General features: G+C 44.0%; 1 protein-coding gene across 2 annotated transcripts in view; it reads left to right on the top strand.

The window, feature by feature from the left end:
* The window catches only part of CDKL2 (cyclin dependent kinase like 2), a 132,603-nt gene that overhangs the window by 17,067 nt on the left and 91,238 nt on the right, over window positions 1-24,298 (top strand). For both annotated transcript variants that reach the window (XM_077276683.1, XM_077276691.1), the window contains exon 2: window positions 939-1,135. In XM_077276683.1, the coding sequence (XP_077132798.1) occupies window positions 968-1,135 (168 nt within the window). In that variant the 5' untranslated portion in view covers window positions 939-967. The remainder of the gene's footprint in view (window positions 1-938; window positions 1,136-24,298) is intronic.

Genomic DNA, 24,298 nt, shown 5'->3' with positions numbered 1-24,298 from the left:
TGGCTGAATAACACAGTTATCATCTGCTGCCAAAGATGCGGGCTCAGTTTCTGAGTTAAAAATCAGTAGCAATTATTGAGTTGTCATCGGAAAACAGACAGCTTGCATTCTGCAGAAAAGACTGCATATAAATGGAATGGAAAACTTTCATGAAATACTTTTTATGTGAAATATCAGTGAAATAAAGATTTACACTTTGGTGATGATCTTTTTCTGTGTACTTTTCATATAGGTAGTGTGATTTGTTTTGGTTCACGGTAGTATACGCAGTAATCGTATTTGCTCGTTTTTTAATGTATTGGTAAATTACTTGGACAAATCCTTGGAATCTTCTTATAAAGGAACATACTCATCATTATATTGTATGTAAGATGCAGAAAAGCAATAAAAAGTATGTGCAATATAAATTTTGCTGTTTTTTCATTTCTTAATCTACCATTGAGATGGTATTCTCTCGTATGCCACATTTTTATTCTTGTAACTCTATTAAATAGGCAACCTGCTCATAATAGTGGAAAATAAGTTGAGCAGCCTACAAATATGATACATTATAATAGATAATACATTCAGGAGAAGATTAATACTGGAGTCATGCTACTTCTCATTATATTTTACTAATGTCATTGGTTAAACATGAGGGTTTTATACAGAAATATGCTAAAAAATCAATAAAAGGTTTATGAGATTGCTCAATGAAAGGAACAGAAAACATTCACAGATAATGCAGGCTCTCATATTACATTAGCAGCTACAATGGTGTAGTAATAAACATGTCACATAAATTGTAAGAGACTTCATAACAACGGAGACCCCCGGCAGCAGTAATAGATTTACTTTACTGTACATGCTTCGAGACTTCACATGTCTTGAGCAGTTTACACAGTAGATCTTATTAGTAGACACCCATTACAATCACTATGTCATATGATATTTTGCAGCTACATCTATAAACGTTCCCACTGTCACAATGGAGAAGTATGAAAATCTTGGCCTTGTGGGAGAAGGCAGCTATGGAATGGTGATGAAGTGTCGACACAAGGAAAGTGGTAGAATAGTGGCCATCAAAAAATTTCTGGAAAGTGAAGATGACAAAATGGTTAAGAAAATAGCAATGAGAGAAATCAAATTACTTAAGGTAAGACACTGTGACTTTCATATATGTTGATGAAGCATTACATGAAGAGAAGTGATTCTGTGTGATTAAAAAAAAGCTTGAATAAAACCCCTGTGATCAACTACAGCTCAGAACTCTGTAATAGCTCTGTGCCTGTAAACTGTTACCTCCCCAATATTGTGAAGAATGATACTTATTGGTCGCCCTGAGTATGATTTCCCCAACAAGAATTCATCTTTCTTTTGTATTGCCTTCATATACTGAGTGGCGTACATGCAACATTCTCCAATTCAAAAACTCACACAGGAAAGCAGTTTTATATTAGAGGAGACTGATGGACTGATCGGGTGTATGGAACGATCAGGATTTGCCTCTAACAGCCTCAAGTGGAGATGAGCTCCAGCCACAACTGTTACCTTGTTAAATGCCGCCGTCAATCTATGTGCCCATTTGCTGCACTGCGACTTGATAGCAGGGCTTCAATGCGTTTCTGTGACAACAACCGTTGAAAACCTCTGTGCTTGTGGGCACATGGAGCTCCAATGAAACCCAATCTGTAGCTGGGTTCAAAGGCAACCATGATTTTTGCTATATACAGTAATACTGTGGTATTGCTATATAGAACAAGCGTTCAGACGTTCGCAGGTTCAAGTCCACTAAGAGCATTAACATAAACAGTAAAAAAAAATTTTACAATATGAAAGAAATAAAAAAAAATAAAAGTTCGAAACACCTTCATTTTCCCCCATTAAAAATAAAGATAATAAAAATATACATATGTGGTTTTATTGCATACATAAATGTCAAAATGTCTATCAAAATCTAAAAATAATTAACCTATTTGGTAAACATCATAAACAGAAAAAAAATTAGAACCACCAAAATTCAGTTTTTTTGGACACCGCGAAACTTGAAAAAATGCTGCAAGAAGCAATCAAAATGTCAGATCTGTCCCAAAATGGTAGTAAAAAAAATGTATTCTCGCAACACAAAAAACAAGTACTCACACGGCTACATTGATTGAGTTTTTTTTTACCACTAAAATATTAAAAAACTGGATAAATTTTGCTATCTCCATTTTCCCACAAAATGTATTCTATTATATACTGTTAAAATAATTCCTAAAAAACAATGTCAGAATTGATTTTTTTTTTTTTAATTTTACCGCATGTGCAGAGTGCAGGGCCGCACTGGCCATCTGGCAAATGCCAGAAGGGCATGTCTGGTCGTGGCCTGCCTTGTTGACATTGTTAACAGAATCTGTGTTCTCAAGACACCAATACTATTAAGAGTTGTGACTGAACACAAAGTCGCTGACTCCGTCACTTATCCCAGAAGGCCACAGGTATTATTAGAAATATTGGTCTGGTAGTAAATCTTGCTTTCCTCCATCCAGGGTAATATTAGTAATATATCCCTTCTGGTGCCTAGGGACGGGGACAACATGGGCCTGTGTGATTTCAAATGCCAGGGCTGAATATCAGCCCCAATCCGTACCTGGCAGTGTGTGACAAAATGAACGCTATTCCTCTCAGCAGGTGGTCTTTCAGTCAATGAGATGGCACTAGCATGGTTTGAGTCACTGTGCATAGAGAGTGGCAGCTGTAACCGTGCCCCTGGCACTGACTGACAGACGGACCTAGTGATGATGTGCTCTCTTCTGTCTAGCAGTGCCAGGGCCGGCTACAGGTTTTTGAGGGCCCCAGGAGAAAGAGTCTCAGTGGGCCCCCCTTTAACACATACCACGATTCATGATCGCATATAACACAGCCATGTAGTATATAACACAGCCCACGTAGTATATAGCACAGCCACGTAGCATATAACACAGCCATGTAGTATATAGCACAGCCGCGTAGCATATAACACAGCCATGTAGTATATAGCAAAGCCACGTAGCATATAACACAGCCACGTAGTATATAGCACAGCCCACGTAGCATATAACAGCCCATATAGTATATAACACAGCCACATATTATATAACACAGCCCACGTAGTATATAGAACAGCCATGTAGTATATAGCACAGCCACATATTATATAACACAGCCCACGTAGTATATAGAACAGCCATGTAGTATATTGCACAGCCCACGTAGCACATAACAGCCCATATAGTATATAGCACAGCCACATATTATATAACACAGCCCACATAGTATATAGAACATATAGAACAGCCATGTAGCCCAGCCCACGTAGCATATAACAGCCCACGTAGTATATAACACGGCCCATGTAGTATATAGCACAGCCATGTAGTATATAGAACAGCCATGTAGTATATAGCACATACATGTAGTATACAGCAGAGCCCCCCTCCCCCAAGAATGGCCTCATAGTCCAGTACTCACTGTCACTGTTATAGTTACAAAAAAAACACTCCTCACTTCTCAACGTTCCTGCGCCGCGCTGCTCCCTCCCTGCTCCTGTCTCAGTGGCTGCCGCTGCACTGCCTGACACACAGCGAGTGTGCGATGATGTCATTGCGCACCCGCAGCGGCAGTGTCAGAGGCAGAGTGGGGAATGATGGGAGAGGGAGCGTCAGGTGATGCTCTCTCCTCCATCATTTGCTTTGAACTTTACCGGCAGATGCCGGTAAAGTTCAAAGCGGCGGCGGGGGAGTTGGTGCTTGCGACAGGTGGGCCCCACTGCCTCACAGGGGCCCCATTATAGCAGCTGCGTGATGTGCTGCTAGCTGAGGGCCCCTGGGGGAGTGGGGACCCTAGGCACTGGCAGCTGGCTGCCCCTAACGCCGGCCTTGAATGGGCCCCCCTGTCTCGCCAGGGCCCCGGCACTTGCCCGGGTGCGCTGGGTGCTGACGCCGGCCCTGAGCAGTGCTCAAGCAGTATTCCCTATTCCAGCTGACTGATGAACGTCAAGTTATAGACCGAAACATCTCTTTATTACCTGGAAAATATTACGATAAAATTTCATCTTTATTGATCACAAATCGAGTGCCAAGCTTTTCATATATCTGCTGTATATACATAACTTAGGAAGCATTGGGCCTGCTGTACATGGACAACATAGGACGCACTAAGCCTGCTGTAGATACATAACATAGGATACACTGAGCCTGCTATATATACATAACATAGGATGCACAGAGCCTGCTGTATATATATATAACATAGGATGCACAGAGCCTGCTACCGTGTTTCCCCGAAAGTAGGACCCCCCCGAAAGTAAGACAGGGTGGGGGTTTCGGGGGGGTCCTCCAATGTAAGGCCTCCCCCGAATGTAAGGCAGGGTTGGGGGGCCGCTGTGAAATGTAAGGCCCTTACCTTTGGGCCGCCGCTGTCCCCCATTGGGTCCCCAGGCTCCAGAGGTGTCCTCAGGTGCAGCTGGGCGGGTCCAGCGCTCATGGGGTTAACTCGCCGTGATAACCTCGCAATCCGCCCAGCTCAACAGCTCATTGGCCGCCCCTGCTCCCCACGTCACTGCCGGCCCCCGGCTCGAGCGCTGATTGGCCAATCAGCTCGAGTGCTGATTGGCCCAGCAGCTCGGGCTGTAATTGGCCACCCCAGCCCCACGTCACCGCTGTTTCCCTGCTGATTGGCACAGCGTTCCCTGCAGCACAGGCCTTCCGCACCCACAGCCGCACCGCAGAGGAAAACGTCCAGCATTTAAAACCAAGTAGGGAAACATGTACTGTATAGGGTATGGGGCTGTGTGCAGTGGGATACGGCACTGTTATGGGGTATGGGGCTGTGTGCAGTGGGATACGGCACTGTTATGGGGTATGGGGCTGTGTGCAGTGGGATACGGCACTGTTATGGGGTATGGGGCTGTGTGCAGTGGGATACGGCACTGTTATGGGGTATGGGGCTGTGTGCAGTGGGATACGGCACTGTTATGGGGTATGGGGCTGTGTGCAGTGGGATACGGCACTGTTATGGTATGCAGGCAGAGGCAGAGAATGTTAATTTATTGGTTAAAAAGAAATTGTCATTTTTTTTTCGGCTAATGTAAGACCTCCCCCGAAAGTAAGACAGGGTGGGACTTTTTGGGGTACAATTAATGTAAGACAGGGTCTTACTTTCGGGGAAACACGGTATATATGCATAACATAGGATGCACTGAGCCTGCTGTAGATACATAACAAAGGATGCACTGAACATGCTGTATATACATAACATAGGATGCACTGAGCCTGCTGTAGATACATACCAAAGGATGCACTGAACATGCTGTATATACATAACATAGGATGCACTGAGCCTGCTGCATATACATAACATAGGATGCACTGAGCCTGCTGTATCTACATAACATAGGATACACTGAGACTGCTGTATATGCATAACATAGGACACACTGAGCCTGCTGTATATAATAACAGGATGCACTGAGTCTGCTGCATATACATAACATAGGATGCACTGAGCCTGCTGTCTATACATAACATAGGATACACTGAGACTGCTGTATATGCATAACATAGGACACACTGAGCCTGCTGTAGATACATAACAGAATACACTGAACATGCTGTATATACATAACATAGGATGCACAGAGCCTGCTGAATATACATGTCATATGATGTACTGAGCCTGCTATATATGCATAACATAGGATACACTGCGGTAGATACATAACAAAGGATGCACTAAACATGCTGTATATACATAACGTAGGATGCACTGAACATGCTGTATATACATAACATAGGATGCACTGAACATGCTGTATATACATAACATAGGATGCACTGAACCTGCTGTATATACATAACATAGGATACACTGAGACTGCTGTCTCTACATAACATAGGATACACTGAGACTGCTGCATATTCATAACATAGGATGCTCTGAGCCTGCTGTGTATACATAACATAGGATTCACTGAGCTTGCTGTATATGCATAACATAGGATGCACTGAGACTTCTGTATATACATAACATAGGATACACTGAGACTGCTGTATCTACATAACATAGGATACACTGAGACTGCTGCATATTCAGCACATAGGATGCACTGAGCCTGCTGTATATACATAACATAGGATGCACTGAGCCTGCTGTATATACATAACATAGGATACACTGAGACTGCTGTTTCTACATAACATAGGATACACTGAGACTGCTGCATCTACATAACATAGGATACACTGAGACTGCTGCATATTCATCACATAGGAAACACTGAGACTGCTGTATATTCATCACATATGATACACCAAGACTGTTTTATGCATCAGATATGGATACACTGGGACTTTGCTGTATGCTAAATCTAATAGGGTATTAATATATTTAATACAAAAACTTAATTTAAAAATAGATCATTTTCTGATAACACATTCCCTTTAACTACAAACGTGGATGGAATTTGCTAAGTTGCTGAAGGGCTTCATTTGCATTGTGTTTAGTTTTTTTTTTGCAAATGGAAAACAGGTTTTTCCAGCACAGTTGAACAATTGTAACTACATTATAGTAGTGAAGAATGCATTATACAAACAAAAGAATGACATCTCTGCCATTGTTTATACAATATGTAATTTGCTATTTTATGCTATCATATAGATGTGGTTATAATTGTATAAAAAAATACTAACATTAACCCCCGTGATTCATATGGACATACCTGAATGTCAGTGGTGGGGTCCGCATGTGTGGAGTAAGTTCAGGGACTGTGCTCTACAGCTCATATCTTCATAGAATGTCAGAGACAAAATTGCAAAATAAGGGCCCCGCAAAGAAGCATTAAGCGAAACGCACGTTGGGGTTCTTACTCCTTCCAAGTCCTTTGCAGGTTAGTCTATCTGTATATTTCACTGTGTTTTTTACTTGCATTTTTTGCCCTTATTTGATCCTTTTAGTGTTTGGCTTTTGGTGAGGTTTTCTTTCCCCTTCACTTCCCTTATGCCTACATTATTATCTATTAATTGCTTGTGGGCAGGTTAATCCTTACCCCTTAATCCTTACCCGCATTATGGCACTATGCATTTTATAGATATGTTATTGGAATATTGATTACCTATGAAATGTGATTTCTTCACATAGAGCCTCTCCTGTGAATTTCCCTATATTCTATACCAGTGGGGTGTTATTGTATTTATATTAACAATTGTGTCACTAAGACTATACTGAATATTTACATTTACTTTGAGACCACACTCAACATTTATATTTATATTGAATTTATACACTTCCTGTATCTATCATTACAGTTATTATCAGCCTTGATTCATTCTGTTCATGCTTACAGATATACTTCTTATTATTTTCCTGCATAGACGTGGCACTTTGGTGTCATTTTCCATTTTTAAATTGTTTCTCTCTCTCTCTCTATATATATCTACTATATAATTGTCTAAGGGTCACTTCCGTCTTTCTGTCTGTCCTTCTGTCTGTCTGTCTTTCTTTCTGTCACGGATATTCATTGGTCGAGGCCTCTGTCTGTCATGTAATTCAAGTTGCTGATTGGTCGTGGCAAAACAGCTACGACCAATCAGCGACGGGCACAGTCCGGCGGAAAAATGGCCGCTTCTTCCTCCCCGCAGTCAGTGCCCGCTCCGTACTCCCCTCCAGTCAGCGCTCACACAGGGTTAATGGCAGCGTTGACCGCGGTGTAACGCACTCGGTTAACGCTGCTATTAACCCTGTGTGACCAACTTTTTACTATTCATGCTGCCTATGCAGCTTGAATAGTAAAACGATCTATTGTTAAAAAAAAAATAAAAAATAAAAAATAGTTACATACTCACCCTCCGTTGGCCCCCGGATCGACAACAGGCCTTTCCCGCTCGCGCCGCTCCGGTAACCGGTTCATGCTGCGATCTCGCGAGATGATGACGTAGCGGTCTCGCGAGACCGCTACGTCATCATCTCGCGAGACTGCAATGCACTCTTCAGACCGGAGCGCGAGGAGCATCGGTAACCGGCCGCTTCGATCCGGGCGCCAACGGAGGGTGAGTATGTAACTATTTTTTATTTTAATTCTTTTTTTAACAGGGATATGGTGAATACTACGTGACTGGCCAATATACTACGTGACTGGGCAGTATACTACGTGGCTCTGTGCTGTATACTATGTGACTGGGCAATATACTATGTGACTGAGCAATATACTATGTGGCTGGGCAATATACTATGTGGCTGGGCAATATACTATGTGGCTGGGCAATATACTACATGGCTGGGCAATATACTACGTAGCTGGGAAATATACTCCGTGTCTGGGCAATATACTACGTGGCTGAGCAATATACTACGTCGCTGGGCAATAGCATATTCTAGAATACCCAATGCATTAGAATCGGGCCACCATCTAGTATATATATACACAGTACACACCAAAACTTTGGACACACCTTCTCATTTAAAGATTTTTCTGTATTTCATGACTATGAAAATTGTAAATTCACACTGAAGACTTAAAAACTATGAATTAACACATGTGGAATTATATACTTAACAAAAAAGTGCGAAACAACTGAAATTATGTCATATTCTAGGTTCTTCAAAGTAGCCACCTTTTGCTTTGATGACTGCTTTGCACACTCTTGGCATTCTCTTGATGAGCTTCAAGAGGTAGTCACCAGGAATGGTTTTAACTTCACAGGTGTGCCCTGTCAGGTTTGATAAGTGGGATGTCTTGCCTTATAAATGGTGTTGGGACCATCAGTTGTGTTGTGCAGAAGTCTGGTGGATACACAGCTGATAGTTGTATTATGGCAAGAAAAAAGCAGCTAAGTAAAGAAAAATGAGTGGCCATCATTACTTTAAGAAATGAAGGTCAGTCAGTCCGAAAAATTGGGAAAACTTTGAAAGTGTCCCCAAGTGCAGTGGCAAAAACCATCAAGTGCTACAAAGAAACTGGCTCACATGAGGACCGCTCCAGGAAAGGAAGACCAAGAGTCACCTCTGCTTCTGAGGATAAGTTTATCTGAGTCACTAGCCTCAGAAATCGCTAATTAACAGCAGTTCAGATTAGAGACCAGGTCAATGCCATACAGAGTTCTAGCAGCAGACACATCTCTACAACAACTGTTAAGAGGAGACTTTGTGAAGCAGGCCTTCATGGTAAAATAGCTGCTAGGAAACCACTCCTAAGGACAGGCAACAAGCGGAAGAGACTTGTTTGGGCTAAAGAACACAAGGAATGGACATTAGACCAGTGGAAATCTGTGCTTTGGTCTGATGAGTCCAAATTTGAGATCTTTGGTTCCAACCACCGTGTCTTTGTGCGACACAGAAAAGGTGAAAGGATTGACTTTACATGCCTGGTTGCCATCATGAAGCATGGAGGAGGAGGTGTGATGGTGTGGGGGTGCTTTGCTGGTGACACTGTTGGGGATTTATTCATAATTGAAGGCATACTGAACCAGCATGGCTACCACAGCATCTTGCAGCGGCATGATATTCCATCTGGTTTACGTTTAGTTGGACCATCATTTATTTTTCAACAGGACAATGACCCCAAACACACCTCCTGGCTGTGTAAGGGCTATTTGACCAAGTGATGGGGTGCTACTCCAGATGATCTGGCCTCCAGAGTCACCAGACCTGAAGCCAATCGAGATGGTTTGGGGTGAGCTGGACCGCAGAGTGAAGGCAAAAGGGCCAACAAGTGCTAAGCATCTCTGGGAACTCCTTCAAGATTGTTGGAAGACCATTCCCGGTGACTACCTCTTGAAGCTCATCAAGAGAATGCCAAGAGTGTGCAAAGCAGTCATCAAAGCAAAAGGTGGCTACTTTGAAGAACCTAGAATATAAGACATAATTTCAGTTGTTTCACACTTTTTTATTAAGCATATAATTCCACATGTGTTAATTCATAGTTTTGATGCCTTCAGTGTGAATGTACTATTTTCATAGTCATGAAAATACAGAAAAATCTTTAAATGAGAAGGTGTGTCCAAACTTTTGGCCTACCACTGGTTCCACCACCAAATCAATGTAATGCCAAGACATTAATGGAATGAATACTTGATGGGTCCAGCTACTGAATATTATGCAGCACACTCCATTATCCCAGGAGTAGGACCGATATGAAGGACTCTTCATGGCTTTTACCACATGATCTCACATGCACTGAAATGAAGCAATGGAGGCTGGTATGGAGGTCTGTCATCTTCAGTGATGAGTCACACTTTTGTCTTGCATGCAATGATAGCCAGAGATTGGTGTCTGAAGGTCATGTGGGCAATGCCATGAAGAGACCTTCACATGGGAAGCTCACACTTTCATACTTCCTAGATCATTCTGTGGGGTGGCAAAACGTACAGTAGCCAGAACCCTCTGGTCTTTATTCCAGGTACACTTAAAGCTCAGCATTATATTGATTTAGTTATGGAAGCAGTAATATGGTTATTTCTCCAAAATGTACCAAGAGCCATTTTTCAACACAATAATGCCATATCACATGTTGCTTGTGCTATAGTGAACAGCCTATGTCCCCTGATGTTTCCCATTAAGCACATCAGGGACATCATTGGTCGGCGATTGCAAAGGGAGCTGTTTTGATTAGCCAGGCTGGCACATCATCATGATTGCAGCGTGACGCACACATGACATCATGCTAGCTGGGTTAATCAACAGAAGAACTGTAAAGGGGACTCACAGGTCTCTCATCCAATGGTCACAGATTATTGACCAGGCTGATTTACCTCCTGTGAATAGATTCTACCATCTTTACTTCTTTGTGTTGCAATTTCTATATTAACTATATTAAGATGTGTATTTTGATTTTGTAATGAATAAAATATTTTGTGGGGGTTTTTTTACCTTCTATGTCATTCTATCACCACGCACCTGCAGCCTCATGTTATAGGTTGTCATGGTAGTGGTAATAAAGGTCCCCAGGCATGCCATCTCAGTACTTCTATTAAGCATTGCCATACTGCGTTAGGCCTTTCACACATCCTGATATTTCAAGTACTAGAAAAATCGGTACCGGAGATATCTGATGTCCGAGTGTCTGGGTGTGTACTACGTGCGGCACACATGTGGCAACCATGTGCCACCTGTGTGCCGCATCAGTACCACAGAGACTGCCACAGGGAAGAAGCGCTACAGTAAGCACTGTTCCCCGGTGGCTGGTCCTGAAGCCAGCTATCATTATTCTCCCCTGCTCTGCCAGCGATAACAGCAGGTGGGGGCTTTTGGGACTCTTACCCCCATCAGCATCATACATCAGCGGTGACATCATCACTGGCATTTTCCCACAGTCCTGAGGTCACCGCAGTTCAGCCCGGCCTCGATGATGTCACCGCTGGTGAATGATGCTGTGCTTTCAGCAGCTCATTCACCAGTGGTTTTCAGCTGGGACGGTTGCATCTTGGCACCGTCCAGGTTGAAAACTATTTAGCCCCCAGACATGGATTACAGCATGGGACACAACGACGGACAGGTATGGTATATTGTTGGCTTTTTATTTTACTTTTGTTACAGGAGATCGAGGGCTTCGCTGGAATTAGGCATTGCAGTAAGTATGGTTTAATTTAGAATATTAAAGGTGTATGTGTCATTTTTTCAAATAAAGGATTTTATTCTGGCTATGTCTTTATTTAACATATAACTATAGGATTCCTAATGGAGAGGTGTCTTATAGACACCTCTCCATTACTAAGCTGTGGGCTTGATGTCACCTGATGTTACAGAAGTGACATCAACCTCACAAATATTAACCCCACTTGCCACCCCTACAGGGCAAGTGGGAAGAGCTGGGCAAAGCTCCAGAATTGGTGCATCTAATAGATGCCCCTTTTCTGGGTAGCTGCGGGCAGCTGTTTTTAGGCTGGGGAGGCTAATATCCATGGCCCCTTACCAGCCTGAGAATGCCAGCCCCCAGCTGTGAGCTTTAGCAAGGCTGGTTGTCAAAAATGGGGGGAACCCCACTCCATTTTTTTAATTATTTATTTAAATAATTAAAAAAACAGCTCGGGGACCCCTCCATTCTTGATAACCAACCTTGCTGAAGCTGACATACGCTCCTGCTGTCACTGTTATTAGCGGCAGCAGGTGTCGGAGATGGGAATAAGACTCCCAAAATCCCCCACCTGCTGTCATCGCTCAGACTTCATTATAACTCTCATCATTCTCCTCTGTTTGTGCCGATCGCCGGCATAGCAGGAAAGAATGATGAGAGCCATCTTCAGCACCAGCCACCGGGGAACATCGCTTACTGTAGCGCTTCTTCCCCGGCGGCTGTCTGTGTGATACTGATGCATCACACGGACGGCATCCATGTGCAGCATGTGTTTACATGGACGCTTTGACTTGAATGGGACCATGTGATCCGGGCAGCTGCACAAAAACAGACATGTCTACGGGTGGGTCACTCGGACACTTGGTCTGTGAAAAAACACAGACCCATTCATTTGACCATATGTGTGTCAGTGTCTCCGGTATGTGAAAACTGTCACCACACGTACTGGAGACACTGACGTGTGAAAGAGGCCTTATGGTTAGGCGTTATGTTTAGAGGAAACTTATCAAATAAATCAAGCACAGGCTTCCTCAAATCATTTATGCTTAAACATGGTTTACAAAGAAGCTGGGAACCAGGTAGAAGGTCATTTTGTTAGTTCACTGACAAGTTTTGCTTGATGAGCAGGTCTCTCCCTATTTCTGTATAGAGAGAAAGCCGAGCTTGGCTGCCCAGAAGACTGTTCTTGCTGTTCCTAAGGTTCCTAAGGTCCTTTTTAACTATGTTTTCTCTGAATTGCAGCAGCATTTAAGCAAGATGTCTCTGACAGTTTCCATTTTTGGCCACATTCTCGCTTTCAGCACTTGGTCAGTATTTTACCTCAGTATTTGTAAGCGAAAACCAGGAATTCGAAAGAAATACAGAAGTGGTGACTTGTTTCTATTATACTTTTCCTCTGATTGCTCCACTCCTGGTTTTGGCCTTCAGATACTGATGTAATATACTGACCAAATACTGAATCGTGAAAACGCAGCCTAATAGGAAAATGCTGACAGGACAATACACTAGAATTCGAGGCAAAGTCCCCTAATGAGCAAAAGAAAGTATTCCCCTTTTCCCATTAAACAAATCTAAACAAAGATATTTAGTATTGTAGCATCTGTAACCATCCTAATTATTACAATAAGACATTACTTGTTGCCTCAGAAACATTTACTTACAGTGACTCATATTAGCAGCTTTTTTTAATAAACTTCTATAACACGTTAAATGTGTCATTTCAGCCTATCACTTTACATCGGATGGTTGCATTGGATATAGTTTTCTGTTTATAGCTTGATCTACATCCACTGGGAGACGAGGTCACAGATGTATGGAGGAGACAGGTTGTGGATGGCTTTGTATGTCATGGTTAGGGTTTTGAACTGGAGTCTCTGGGTAATGGGGAGTGAGTGAAGGGATTAACAGAGGGGAGAGGCCAGGGAATAGAGGGGGGAAACAGGTGGATAAGTCGGGCAGCAGAGTTTAGAATAGATTGGAGGGGTGCGAGAGTGTTAGATGGGACACACAGAGCTGGAGATTGCAGTAGTCAAGGCGGGAAATGATGAGTGTATGGACTAGGGTTTTTGCAGATTCTTGGTTGAAGAATGTATGGATCCAGGAAATACTTTTGAGTTGAGGTCGGCAGGAAGGGGAATGGCTTGGATATGTGGTTTGAAGGAGATATCAGAGTCAAGGATTGTCCCAAGGCAGAGAGCTTGTGGGACTGGGGAGAGTGAGCAGCAAGTTAGTGATGTCACATCTACGTGACATCGCTAACCTTGGAGGTTGTGTGATATACTATGGGTAAGGAAAGTATTCAGACCGCTTTAAATTTTTCACTCTTTGTTTCATTCCAGCCATTTGGTAAATTCAATAAAGTTCTTTTTTTTCTCATTAATGTACACTCTGCATCCCATCTTGACTGTAAAAAAAACAAATGTAGAAATTTTTGCATATTTATTAAAAAAGAAAAACTGAAATATCACATGGTCATTAATATTCAGACGCTTTGCTGAGTAGTGAGTCGAAGCACCCTTTTTAACTAGTACAGCCATAAGTCTTCTTGGGAATGATGCAACAAGTTTTTCACACCTGGATTTGGGGACCCACAAGTTTTTCACACCTGGATTTGGGGATCCACCTAGATTTGTAATGTTCCAATATATTTGGAGGAGGAATGTGGAAAAAATTCTGGTGCCAGTCGTCCTGTCCCTGCAGCTGAAAAACACCCCCATAGCATGTTTCACCATTGGGATTGTATTGGGCAGGTGATGAGCAGTGCCTGGTGTTCTCCACACATACCGCTTAGAATTATCACCAAAAAGGTCTATCTTCGTCTCATCAGACCAGAGAATCTTATTTCCCATAGTCTGGGAGTCCTTCATGTGTTTTTTAGCAAACTCTATGCGGGCTTTCATATGTCTTGCACTGAGGAGCGGTTTCGGTCAGGCCACTCTGCCATTAAGGCCCAACTGGAGGAGGGCTGCAGTGATAGTTGACTTTGTGGAACTTTCTCCCATCTCCCTACTGCATCTCTGGAGCTCAGCCACAGTGATCTTTAGGTTCTTCTTTACCTCTCTCATCAAGGCTCTTCTCCCACGTTTTCTCAGTACGGCTGGACGGCGAGGTCTAGGAAGACTTCTGGTGGTCCCAAACTTCTTCCATTAAGGATTTTGGAGGTCACTGTGCTCTTAGGAACCTTGAGTACTGCAGAAATTCTTTTGTAACCTTGGCCAGATCTGTGTATTGCCACAATTCTGTCTCTGAGGTCCTTGGCCAGTTCCTTTGACCTCATGATTCTCATTTGGTCTGACATGCACTGTGAGGTCTTATATAGACTGGTGTGTGCCTTTCAAAATCAAGTCCTATCAGTTTAATTAAACACAGCTGGACTCCAATGAAGGAGTAGAACATCTCAAGGAGGATCACAAGTAAATGGACAGCATGACTTAAATATGAGTGTCTGAGCAAAGGGTCTGAATACTTATGAGCATGTGATATTTCAGTTTTTCTTTTTTAATAAATATGCAAAAATTTCTACATTTTTGTTTTCAGTGAAGGTGGGGTGCATTAATGAGAAAAGATATGAACTTTATTGAATTTACCAAATAGCTGCAATGAAACAAAGAGTGAACATTTAAAGGGGTCTGAATACTTTCCGTACCCACTGTACATACTAGCATTACTGCTGTAGCCCTTGATTGGCTGCAGCTTTTTCTATAGCACATCGCCAAGGCAGGAAAAGTAAAGACCTTAGGGATCTCTGGATAATGGCACTGGGGAGTGCGGGATATATTACAGACGAGTAACCTACCGTATATACTCGAGTATAAGCCGAGATTTTCAGCCCAAATTTTTGGGCTGAAAGTGCCCCCTCGGCTTATACTCGAGTCACGGTTGGCGGGTGAGGGGGAGAGGGCGCCCGAGGCATACTTACCTAGTCCCGGCGATCCTGACGCTCCCCCTGCCTGTCCCACGGTCTCCGGGTGCAGCAGCTCTTCCCCTGTTCAGCGGTCACGTGGGACCGCTCATTAGAGAAATGAATAGGCTGCTCCACCTCCCATAGGGGCGGAGCCGCATAATTCTTTTCTCTAATCAGCGGTGCCGGTGACCCCTGACAGAGGAAGAGGCTGCGGCACCGAAGACCAGCAGTCCGGGGGAAGGAGCGGGACGCCGTGAGCAGGTAAGTATTACATATTTACCTTCCCTCGTTCCACACGCCGGGCGCCGCTCCGTCTTCCCGGCGTCTCTCCGCACTGACTGTGCAGGTCAGAGGGCGCGATGACACATATAGTGTGCGCGGCGCCCTCTGCATCAGTCAGTGCAGAGAGACGCCGGGACGGGACGCTGAGGAGCTGCAAGCAAGAGAGGTGAGTATGTGTTTTATTATTTTTATTGCAGCAGCACAGCTATGGGGCAATAATGGACGGTGCAGAGCACTATATGGCACAGCTATGGGGCAATAATGGTGCAGAGCACTATATGGCACAGCTATGGGGCAATAATGGTGCAGAGCACTGTATGGCACAGCTATGGGGCAATAATGGTGCAGAGCACTATATGGCACAGCTATGGGGCAATAATGGTGCAGAGCACTATATGGCACAGCTATGGGGCAATAATGGTGCAGAGCACTATATGGCACAGCTATGGGGCAATAATGAATGGTGCAGAGCACTATATGGCACAGCTATGGGGCAATAATGGTGCAGAGCACTATATGGCACAGCTATGGGACAATAATGGTGCAGAGCACTATATGGCACAGCTATGGGGCAATTATGAACGGTGCAGAGCACTACACTCACCGGCCACTTTATTAGGTACACCATGCTAGTAACGGGTTGGACCCCTTTTGCCTTCAGAACTGCCTCAATTCTTCGTGGCATAGATTCAACAAGGAGCTGGAAGCATTCCTCAGAGATTTTGGTCCATATTGACATGATGGCATCACACAGTTGCCGCAGATTTGTCGGCTGCACATCCCAAAGATGCTCCATACAAGGCAGGATGGATCCATGCTTTCATGTTGTTTACGCCAAATTCTGACCCTACCATCCGAATGTCGCAGCAGAAATCGAGACTCATCAGACCAAGCAACGTTTTTCCAATCTTCTACTGTCCAATTTCAATGAGCTTGTGCAAATTGTAGCCTCAGTTTCCTGTTCTTAGCTGAAAGGAGTGGTACCCTGTTGTGAATTTGCTTTTTGCTCCCTCTAGTGGTTACTAGTTTTTTGACTCTGGTTTTTCTGTCATTCCTTTTATCCGCACCTGGGTCGTTAGTTAGGGGTGTTGCTATATAAGCTCCCTGGACCTTCAGTTCAATGCCTGGCAACGTAGTTATCAGAGCTAGTCTGCTGTGCTCTTGTCTACTGATCCTGGTTCCAGTTATATCAGCTAAGTCTGCCTTTTGCTTTTTGCTATTTGTTTTGGTTTTGTATTTTTGTCCAGCTTGTTCCAAATCTATATCCTGACCTTTGCTGGAAGCTCTAGGGGGCTGGTGTTCTCCCCCCGGACCGTTAGACGGTTCGGGGGTTCTTGAATTTCCAGTGTGGATTTTGATAGGGTTTTTGTTGACCATATAAGTTACCTTTCTTTATTCTGCTATCAGTAAGCGGGCCTCTCTGTGCTAAACCTGGTTCATTTCTGTGTTTGTCATTTCCTCTTACCTCACCGTCATTATTTGTGGGGGGCTTCTATCCAGCTTTGGGGTCCCTTTCTCTGGAGGCAAGAAAGGTCTTTGTTTTCCTCTACTAGGGGTAGCTAGATTCTCCGGCTGGCGCGTGTCATCTAGAATCAACGTAGGAATGATCCCCGGCTACTTCTAGTGTTGGCGTTAGGAGTAGATATATGGTCAACCCAGTTACCACTGCCCTATGAGCTGGATTTTTGTATTCTGCAGACTTCCACGTTCCTCTGAGACCCTCGCCATTGGGGTCATAACAGTTTGCCAGGCCAGTATTAAATGTTTAATGCATTGCAGAAGAGGGATTATAAGAAAGAAGATTCTGAGGTTTTTTTTTTTTTCTCCTTCCCCTTTACCTCAGAGTGGCTATGCTTGCTGCAGACATGAATGTCCAGACCTTGATTACAAGTGTGGACCAGCTGGCTACTCATGTGCAGGGCATACAAGACTATGTTATCAGAAATCCTAGGTCAGAACCTAAAATACCGATTCCTGAACTGTTTTCCGGAGACAGGTTTAAGTTTAGGAATTTCGTGAATAATTGTAAATTGTTTTTGTCCCCGAGACCCTGTTCATCAGGAGATTCTGCTCAGCAAGTAAAAATTGTTATTTCGTTCTTACGGGGCGACCCTCAGGATTGGGCTTTTTCGCTGGCGCCAGGAGATCCGGCATTGGCTGATCTTGATGCGTTTTTTCTGGCGCTCGGTTTACTTTATGAGGAACCCAATCTTGAGATTCAGGCAGAAAAGGCCTTGCTGTCTATGTCTCAGGGGCAGGACGAGGCTGAAGTGTATTGCCAAAAATTTCGGAAATGGTCCGTGCTGACACATTGGAACGAGTGTGCACTGGCCGCTAATTTTAGAAATGGCCTTTCTGAAGCCATTAAGAATGTTATGGTGGGTTTTCCCATTCCCACAGGTCTGAATGATACTATGGCACTGGCTATTCAAATTGACCGGCGGTTGCAGGAGCGCAAAACCGCAAATTCCCTCATGGTGTTGTCTGAACAGACACCTAATTCGGTGCAATGTGATAGAAAAACCGCAAATTCCCTCATGGTGTTGTCTGAACAGACACCTGATTTAATGCAATGTGATAGAATCCTGACTAGAAATGAGCGGAAAATTCATAGACGCCGGAATGGCTTGTGCTACTACTGTGGTGATTCTACACATGTTATCTCAGCATGCTCTAAACGTATAGCTAAGGTTGTTAGTCCTGTCACCGTTGGTAATTTGCAACCTAAATTTATTCTGTCTGTAACTTTGATTTGCTCACTGTCATCTTATCCTGTCATGGCGTTTGTAGATTCAGGTGCTGCCCTGAGTCTCATGGATCTCTCATTTGCTAAGCGCTGTGTATTTACTCTTGAACCATTAGAAAATCCTATTCCTCTTAGGGGTATTGATGCTACACCATTGGCAGCAAATAAACCGCAGTATTGGACTCAGGTTACCATGTGCATGACTCCTGAACACCGCGAGGTGATACGTTTCCTGGTTTTACATAAAATGCATGATTTGGTCGTTTTAGGGCTGCCATGGTTACAGACCCATAATCCAGTCCTGGACTGGAAGGCTATGTCAGTCTCAAGTTGGGGCTGTCGTGGTATTCATGAGGATTCCCTGCCTGTGTCTATTGCTTCTTCTACGCCTTCGGAAGTTCCAGAGTATTTGTCTGATTATCAGGATGTCTTCGAGTCTGAGTCCAGTGCACTGCCTCCTCATAGGGACTGTGACTGTGCTATAGATTTGATCCCAGGCAGTAAATTTCCTAAGGGAAGACTGTTTAATCTGTCGGTACCTGAACATACCGCTATGCGTTCATATATCAAGGAGTCTCTGGAAAAAGGACATATTCGTCCGTCTTCTTCCCCTCTTGGTGCGGGATTCTTTTTTGTGGCAAAAAAGGACGGATCTTTGAGACCTTGTATTGATTATCGGCTTTTAAATAAGATCACTGTCAAATTTCAGTATCCTTTACCGCTGTTGTCTGACTTGTTTGCCCGGATTAAGGGTGCCAAGTGGTTCACCAAGATAGACCTTCGTGGTGCGTACAACCTTGTGCGCATTAAGCAAGGTGATGAATGGAAAACCGCATTCAATACGCCCGAAGGTCATTTTGAGTACTTGGTGATGCCTTTTGGGCTCTCCAATGCGCCTTCAGTTTTTCAGTCCTTTATGCATGACATTTTCCGGAAGTATCTGGATAAATTTTTGATTGTTTATCTGGATGATATTTTGGTTTTTTCTGATAATTGGGATTCGCATGTGGAGCAGGTCAGGTTGGTCTTTAAAATTTTGCGTGAAAATTCTTTGTTTGTCAAGGGCTCTAAGTGTCTCTTTGGTGTACAGAAGGTTCCCTTTTTGGGGTTCATTTTTTCCCCTTCTGCTGTGGAGATGGACCCAGTCAAGGTCCGAGCTATTCTTGATTGGACTCAGCCCTCGTCAGTTAAGAGTCTTCAGAAGTTCTTGGGCTTCGCTAACTTCTACCGTCGTTTTATCGCTAATTTTTCTAGCATTGTGAAACCTTTGACGGATATGACCAAGAAGGGCTCCGATGTAGCTAACTGGGCTCCTGCTGCCGTGGAGGCTTTCCAGGAGTTGAAACGCCGGTTTACTTCGGCGCCTGTTTTGTGCCAGCCTGACGTCTCACTTCCCTTTCAGGTTGAGGTGGATGCTTCGGAGATTGGGGCAGGGGCCGTTTTGTCGCAGAGAGGCCCTGGTTGCTCTGTTATGAAACCTTGTGCCTTTTTCTCTAGGAAGTTTTCGCCTGCCGAGCGAAATTATGATGTGGGCAATCGGGAGTTGTTGGCCATGAAATGGGCATTTGAGGAGTGGCGTCATTGGCTCGAGGGTGCTAAGCATCGTGTGGTGGTCTTGACTGATCACAAAAATCTGATGTATCTCGAGTCTGCTAAACGCCTTAATCCAAGACAGGCCCGCTGGTCATTGTTTTTCTCCCGCTTTGATTTTGTTGTCTCGTATTTACCAGGTTCAAAGAATGTGAAGGCCGATGCTCTTTCTAGGAGCTTTGTGCCTGATGCTCCTGGAGTCGCTGATCCTGTTGGTATTCTTAAAGATGGAGTTATCTTGTCAGCTATTTCTCCGGATCTGCGACGTGTGTTGCAGAGATTTCAGGCTGATAGGCCTGAGTCTTGTCCACCTGACAGACTGTTTGTCCCGGATAAGTGGACCAGCAGAGTCATTTCCGAGGTGCATTCCTCGGTGTTGGCAGGTCACCCGGGAATTTTTGGCACCAGAGATCTGGTGGCCAGGTCCTTTTGGTGGCCTTCCTTGTCAAGGGATGTGCGGTCATTTGTGCAGTCCTGTGGGACTTGTGCTCGAGCTAAGCCTTGCTGTTCTCGTGCCAGCGGTTTGCTCTTGCCCTTGCCTGTCCCGAAGAGACCTTGGACACATATCTCCATGGATTTCATTTCTGATCTTCCGCTATCTCAGGGCATGTCCGTTATCTGGGTGATATGTGATCGCTTCTCCAAGATGGTCCATTTGGTTCCTTTGCCTAAGCTGCCTTCCTCTTCCGATCTGGTTCCTGTGTTTTTCCAGAACGTGGTTCGTTTGCACGGCATCCCTGAGAATATTGTGTCAGACAGAGGATCCCAGTTCGTTTCCAGGTTCTGGCGATCCTTTTGTAGTAGGATGGGCATTGATTTGTCGTTTTCGTCTGCTTTCCATCCTCAGACTAATGGACAGACGGAGCGAACCAATCAGACTTTGGAGGCTTATTTGAGGTGTTTTGTCTCTGCTGATCAGGATGATTGGGTGACATTCTTGCCGTTGGCTGAGTTTGCCCTTAATAATCGGGCTAGTTCCGCCACCTTGGTTTCGCCTTTTTTCTGCAACTCTGGTTTCCATCCTCGCTTTTCTTCGGGTCATGTGGAGCCTTCTGACTGTCCTGGGGTGGATTCTGTGGTGGATAGGTTGCAGCAGATCTGGAATCATGTGGTGGACAACTTGAAGTTGTCACAGGAGAAGGCTCAGCGCTTTGCCAACCGCCGCCGCGGTGTGGGTCCCCGACTACGCGTTGGGGATTTGGTGTGGCTTTCTTCCCGCTTTGTTCCTATGAAGGTCTCCTCTCCCAAATTTAAACCTCGTTTTATTGGGCCTTACAAGATATTGGAAATCCTTAATCCTGTATCTTTTCGTCTGGATCTTCCTGTGTCGTTTGCTATTCACAATGTATTTCATAGGTCCTTGTTGCGGCGGTACATTGTGCCTGTAGTTCCTTCTGCTGAGCCTCCTGCTCCGGTGTTGGTTGAGGGCGAGTTGGAGTACGTGGTGGAGAAGATCTTGGATTCTCGCCTCTCCAGGCGGAGGCTTCAGTACCTGGTCAAGTGGAAGGGCTATGGTCAGGAGGATAATTCCTGGGTGGTCGCCTCTGATGTTCATGCGGCCGATTTAGTTCGTGCCTTTCATGCCGCTCATCCTGATCGCCCTGGTGGTCGTGGTGAGGGTTCGGTGACCCCTCACTAAGGGGGGGGGTACTGTTGTGAATTTGCTTTTTGCTCCCTCTAGTGGTTACTAGTTTTTTGACTCTGGTTTTTCTGTCATTCCTTTTATCCGCACCTGGGTCGTTAGTTAGGGGTGTTGCTATATAAGCTCCCTGGACCTTCAGTTCAATGCCTGGCAACGTAGTTATCAGAGCTAGTCTGCTGTGCTCTTGTCTACTGATCCTGGTTCCAGTTATATCAGCTAAGTCTGCCTTTTGCTTTTTGCTATTTGTTTTGGTTTTGTATTTTTGTCCAGCTTGTTCCAAATCTATATCCTGACCTTTGCTGGAAGCTCTAGGGGGCTGGTGTTCTCCCCCCGGACCGTTAGACGGTTCGGGGGTTCTTGAATTTCCAGTGTGGATTTTGATAGGGTTTTTGTTCACCATATAAGTTACCTTTCTTTATTCTGCTATCAGTAAGCGGGCCTCTCTGTGCTAAACCTGGTTCATTTCTGTGTTTGTCATTTCCTCTTACCTCACCGTCATTATTTGTGGGGGGCTTCTATCCAGCTTTGGGGTCCCTTTCTCTGGAGGCAAGAAAGGTCTTTGTTTTCCTCTACTAGGGGTAGCTAGATTCTCCGGCTGGCGCGTGTCATCTAGAATCAACGTAGGAATGATCCCCGGCTACTTCTAGTGTTGGCGTTAGGAGTAGATATATGGTCAACCCAGTTACCACTGCCCTATGAGCTGGATTTTTGTATTCTGCAGACTTCCACGTTCCTCTGAGACCCTCGCCATTGGGGTCATAACAGTACCCGGTGTGGTCTTCTGCTGCTGTAGCCCATCTGCCTCAAAGTTCGACGCACTGTGCGTTCAGAGATGCTCTTAGGCCTACCTTGGTTGTAACGGGTGGCGATTTGAGTCACTGTTGCCTTTCTATCAGCTCGAACCAGTCTGCCCATTCTCCTCTGACCTCTGGCATCAACAAGGCATTTCCGGCCACAGAACTGCCGCTCACTGGATTTTTTTTCTTTTTCGGGCCATTCTCTGTAAACCCTAGAGATGGTTGTGCGTGAAAATCCCAGTAGATCAGCAGTTTCTGAAATACTCAGACCAGCCCTTCTGGCACCAACAACCATGCCACGTTCAAAGGCACTCAAATCACCTTTCTTCCCCATACTGATGCTCGGTTTGAACTGCAGGAGATTGTCTTGACCATGTCTACATGCCTAAATGCACTGAGTTGCCGCCATGTGATTGGCTGATTAGAAATTAAGTGTTAACAAGAAGTTGGACAGGTGTACCTAATAAAGTGGCCAGTGAGTGTATATGGCACAGCTATGGGGCAATTATGAACGGTGCAGAGCACTATATGGCACAGCTATGGGGCCATAATGAACGGTATGGAGCATCTATTTTTATTTTTGAAATTCACCGGTAGCTGCTGCATTTTCCACCCTAGGCTTATACTCGAGTCAATAAGTTTTCCCAGTTTTTTGTGGCAAAATTAGGGGGGTCGGCTTATACTCGGGTGGGCTTATACTCGAGTACATACGGTATGTTTTTTTCATTTTAGAACTTTTACAGCAGTTAGCTTACATTTTGTAAATAATCAGATAGATCTCCCAAAGCAGAATACAATACTTTTTATACTCAGGTCTTTCGCTTGTCCTGTGTTTCCTCATCTTTTAATGCTAGATTAATTTCTTCTGTTGCACATCACTATAATAAAACCTAGGCAACAAGCTTGAAATACTGCAGATCAAGCGTGACAGCAATGGTTGTGCTTCGATGCACTTGGCACGACTGCTGTCTCAAATATGTTGTTTACTTCACTTTCTTCTTTGACTGAAAAGAGCATTTAATAAGGTGATTTTGAGATTAAATGTAGTAAGCTGAAGACAATTGGAACTTGTTGAAAGCCGTGAGACAAAGGTGAGAGAGCTACCTAATCACTTTGGACACATGCCTGTTCACATTACGTGTGCAGTTCACAAACCTTCCTGAATCCTAAATTCATTTAATAATTACCAACAAATCAACCATCCACAGAGAGAAAGGAAAGATTAACCACACATTGACATTCATCATCAGTATCGTCAGAATTGATCAGAACTTATTAATGAAACATTCCATTTAGTAGAATATTGTTCAAAGTGTACATGTCATTTCAAATAATTTTTCCGAATAAGCTGTCAAGTCAATGTACACGAGGAGCAACATTATTTCTGGACATTTGATGACTTGTATCCTGCATTTTTCACCAGTTTTCTGCTCTGCAGATTCAATCTCAAATTTTCAGTCCACTCTAGTTTAGAGTGAAACTAGCTGCTATGATTTCCCCTATATACAACATTGAAGAACAGGGATTCTGCTCTTTTATGTCTGTGTAGCATATGTTCAGAAGTAGCAACATCATGAAAGACATATACTGTACAGCTTCATGGAGGACATTATACATGAGTACTGAGCTGTCTGGCTGTGAATCCAAAGCCATCTATATGGGCATATAGATCAAATAAAATTGATTAAAGTAATACCTTGATAACTGCAATCCGTTGTCTTATTCCAGAAAAATCCATGTTTTTCTTATATATAAATGAGCTGTTCAGGAC

This window comes from Ranitomeya variabilis, chromosome 1 (assembly GCF_051348905.1).
Source record: "Ranitomeya variabilis isolate aRanVar5 chromosome 1, aRanVar5.hap1, whole genome shotgun sequence".
Taxonomy (NCBI): Eukaryota; Metazoa; Chordata; class Amphibia; order Anura; family Dendrobatidae; genus Ranitomeya; species Ranitomeya variabilis.
The sequence above is the reverse complement of the archived record's forward strand: the minus strand, read 5'-3'. Positions and strand labels throughout refer to the sequence as shown.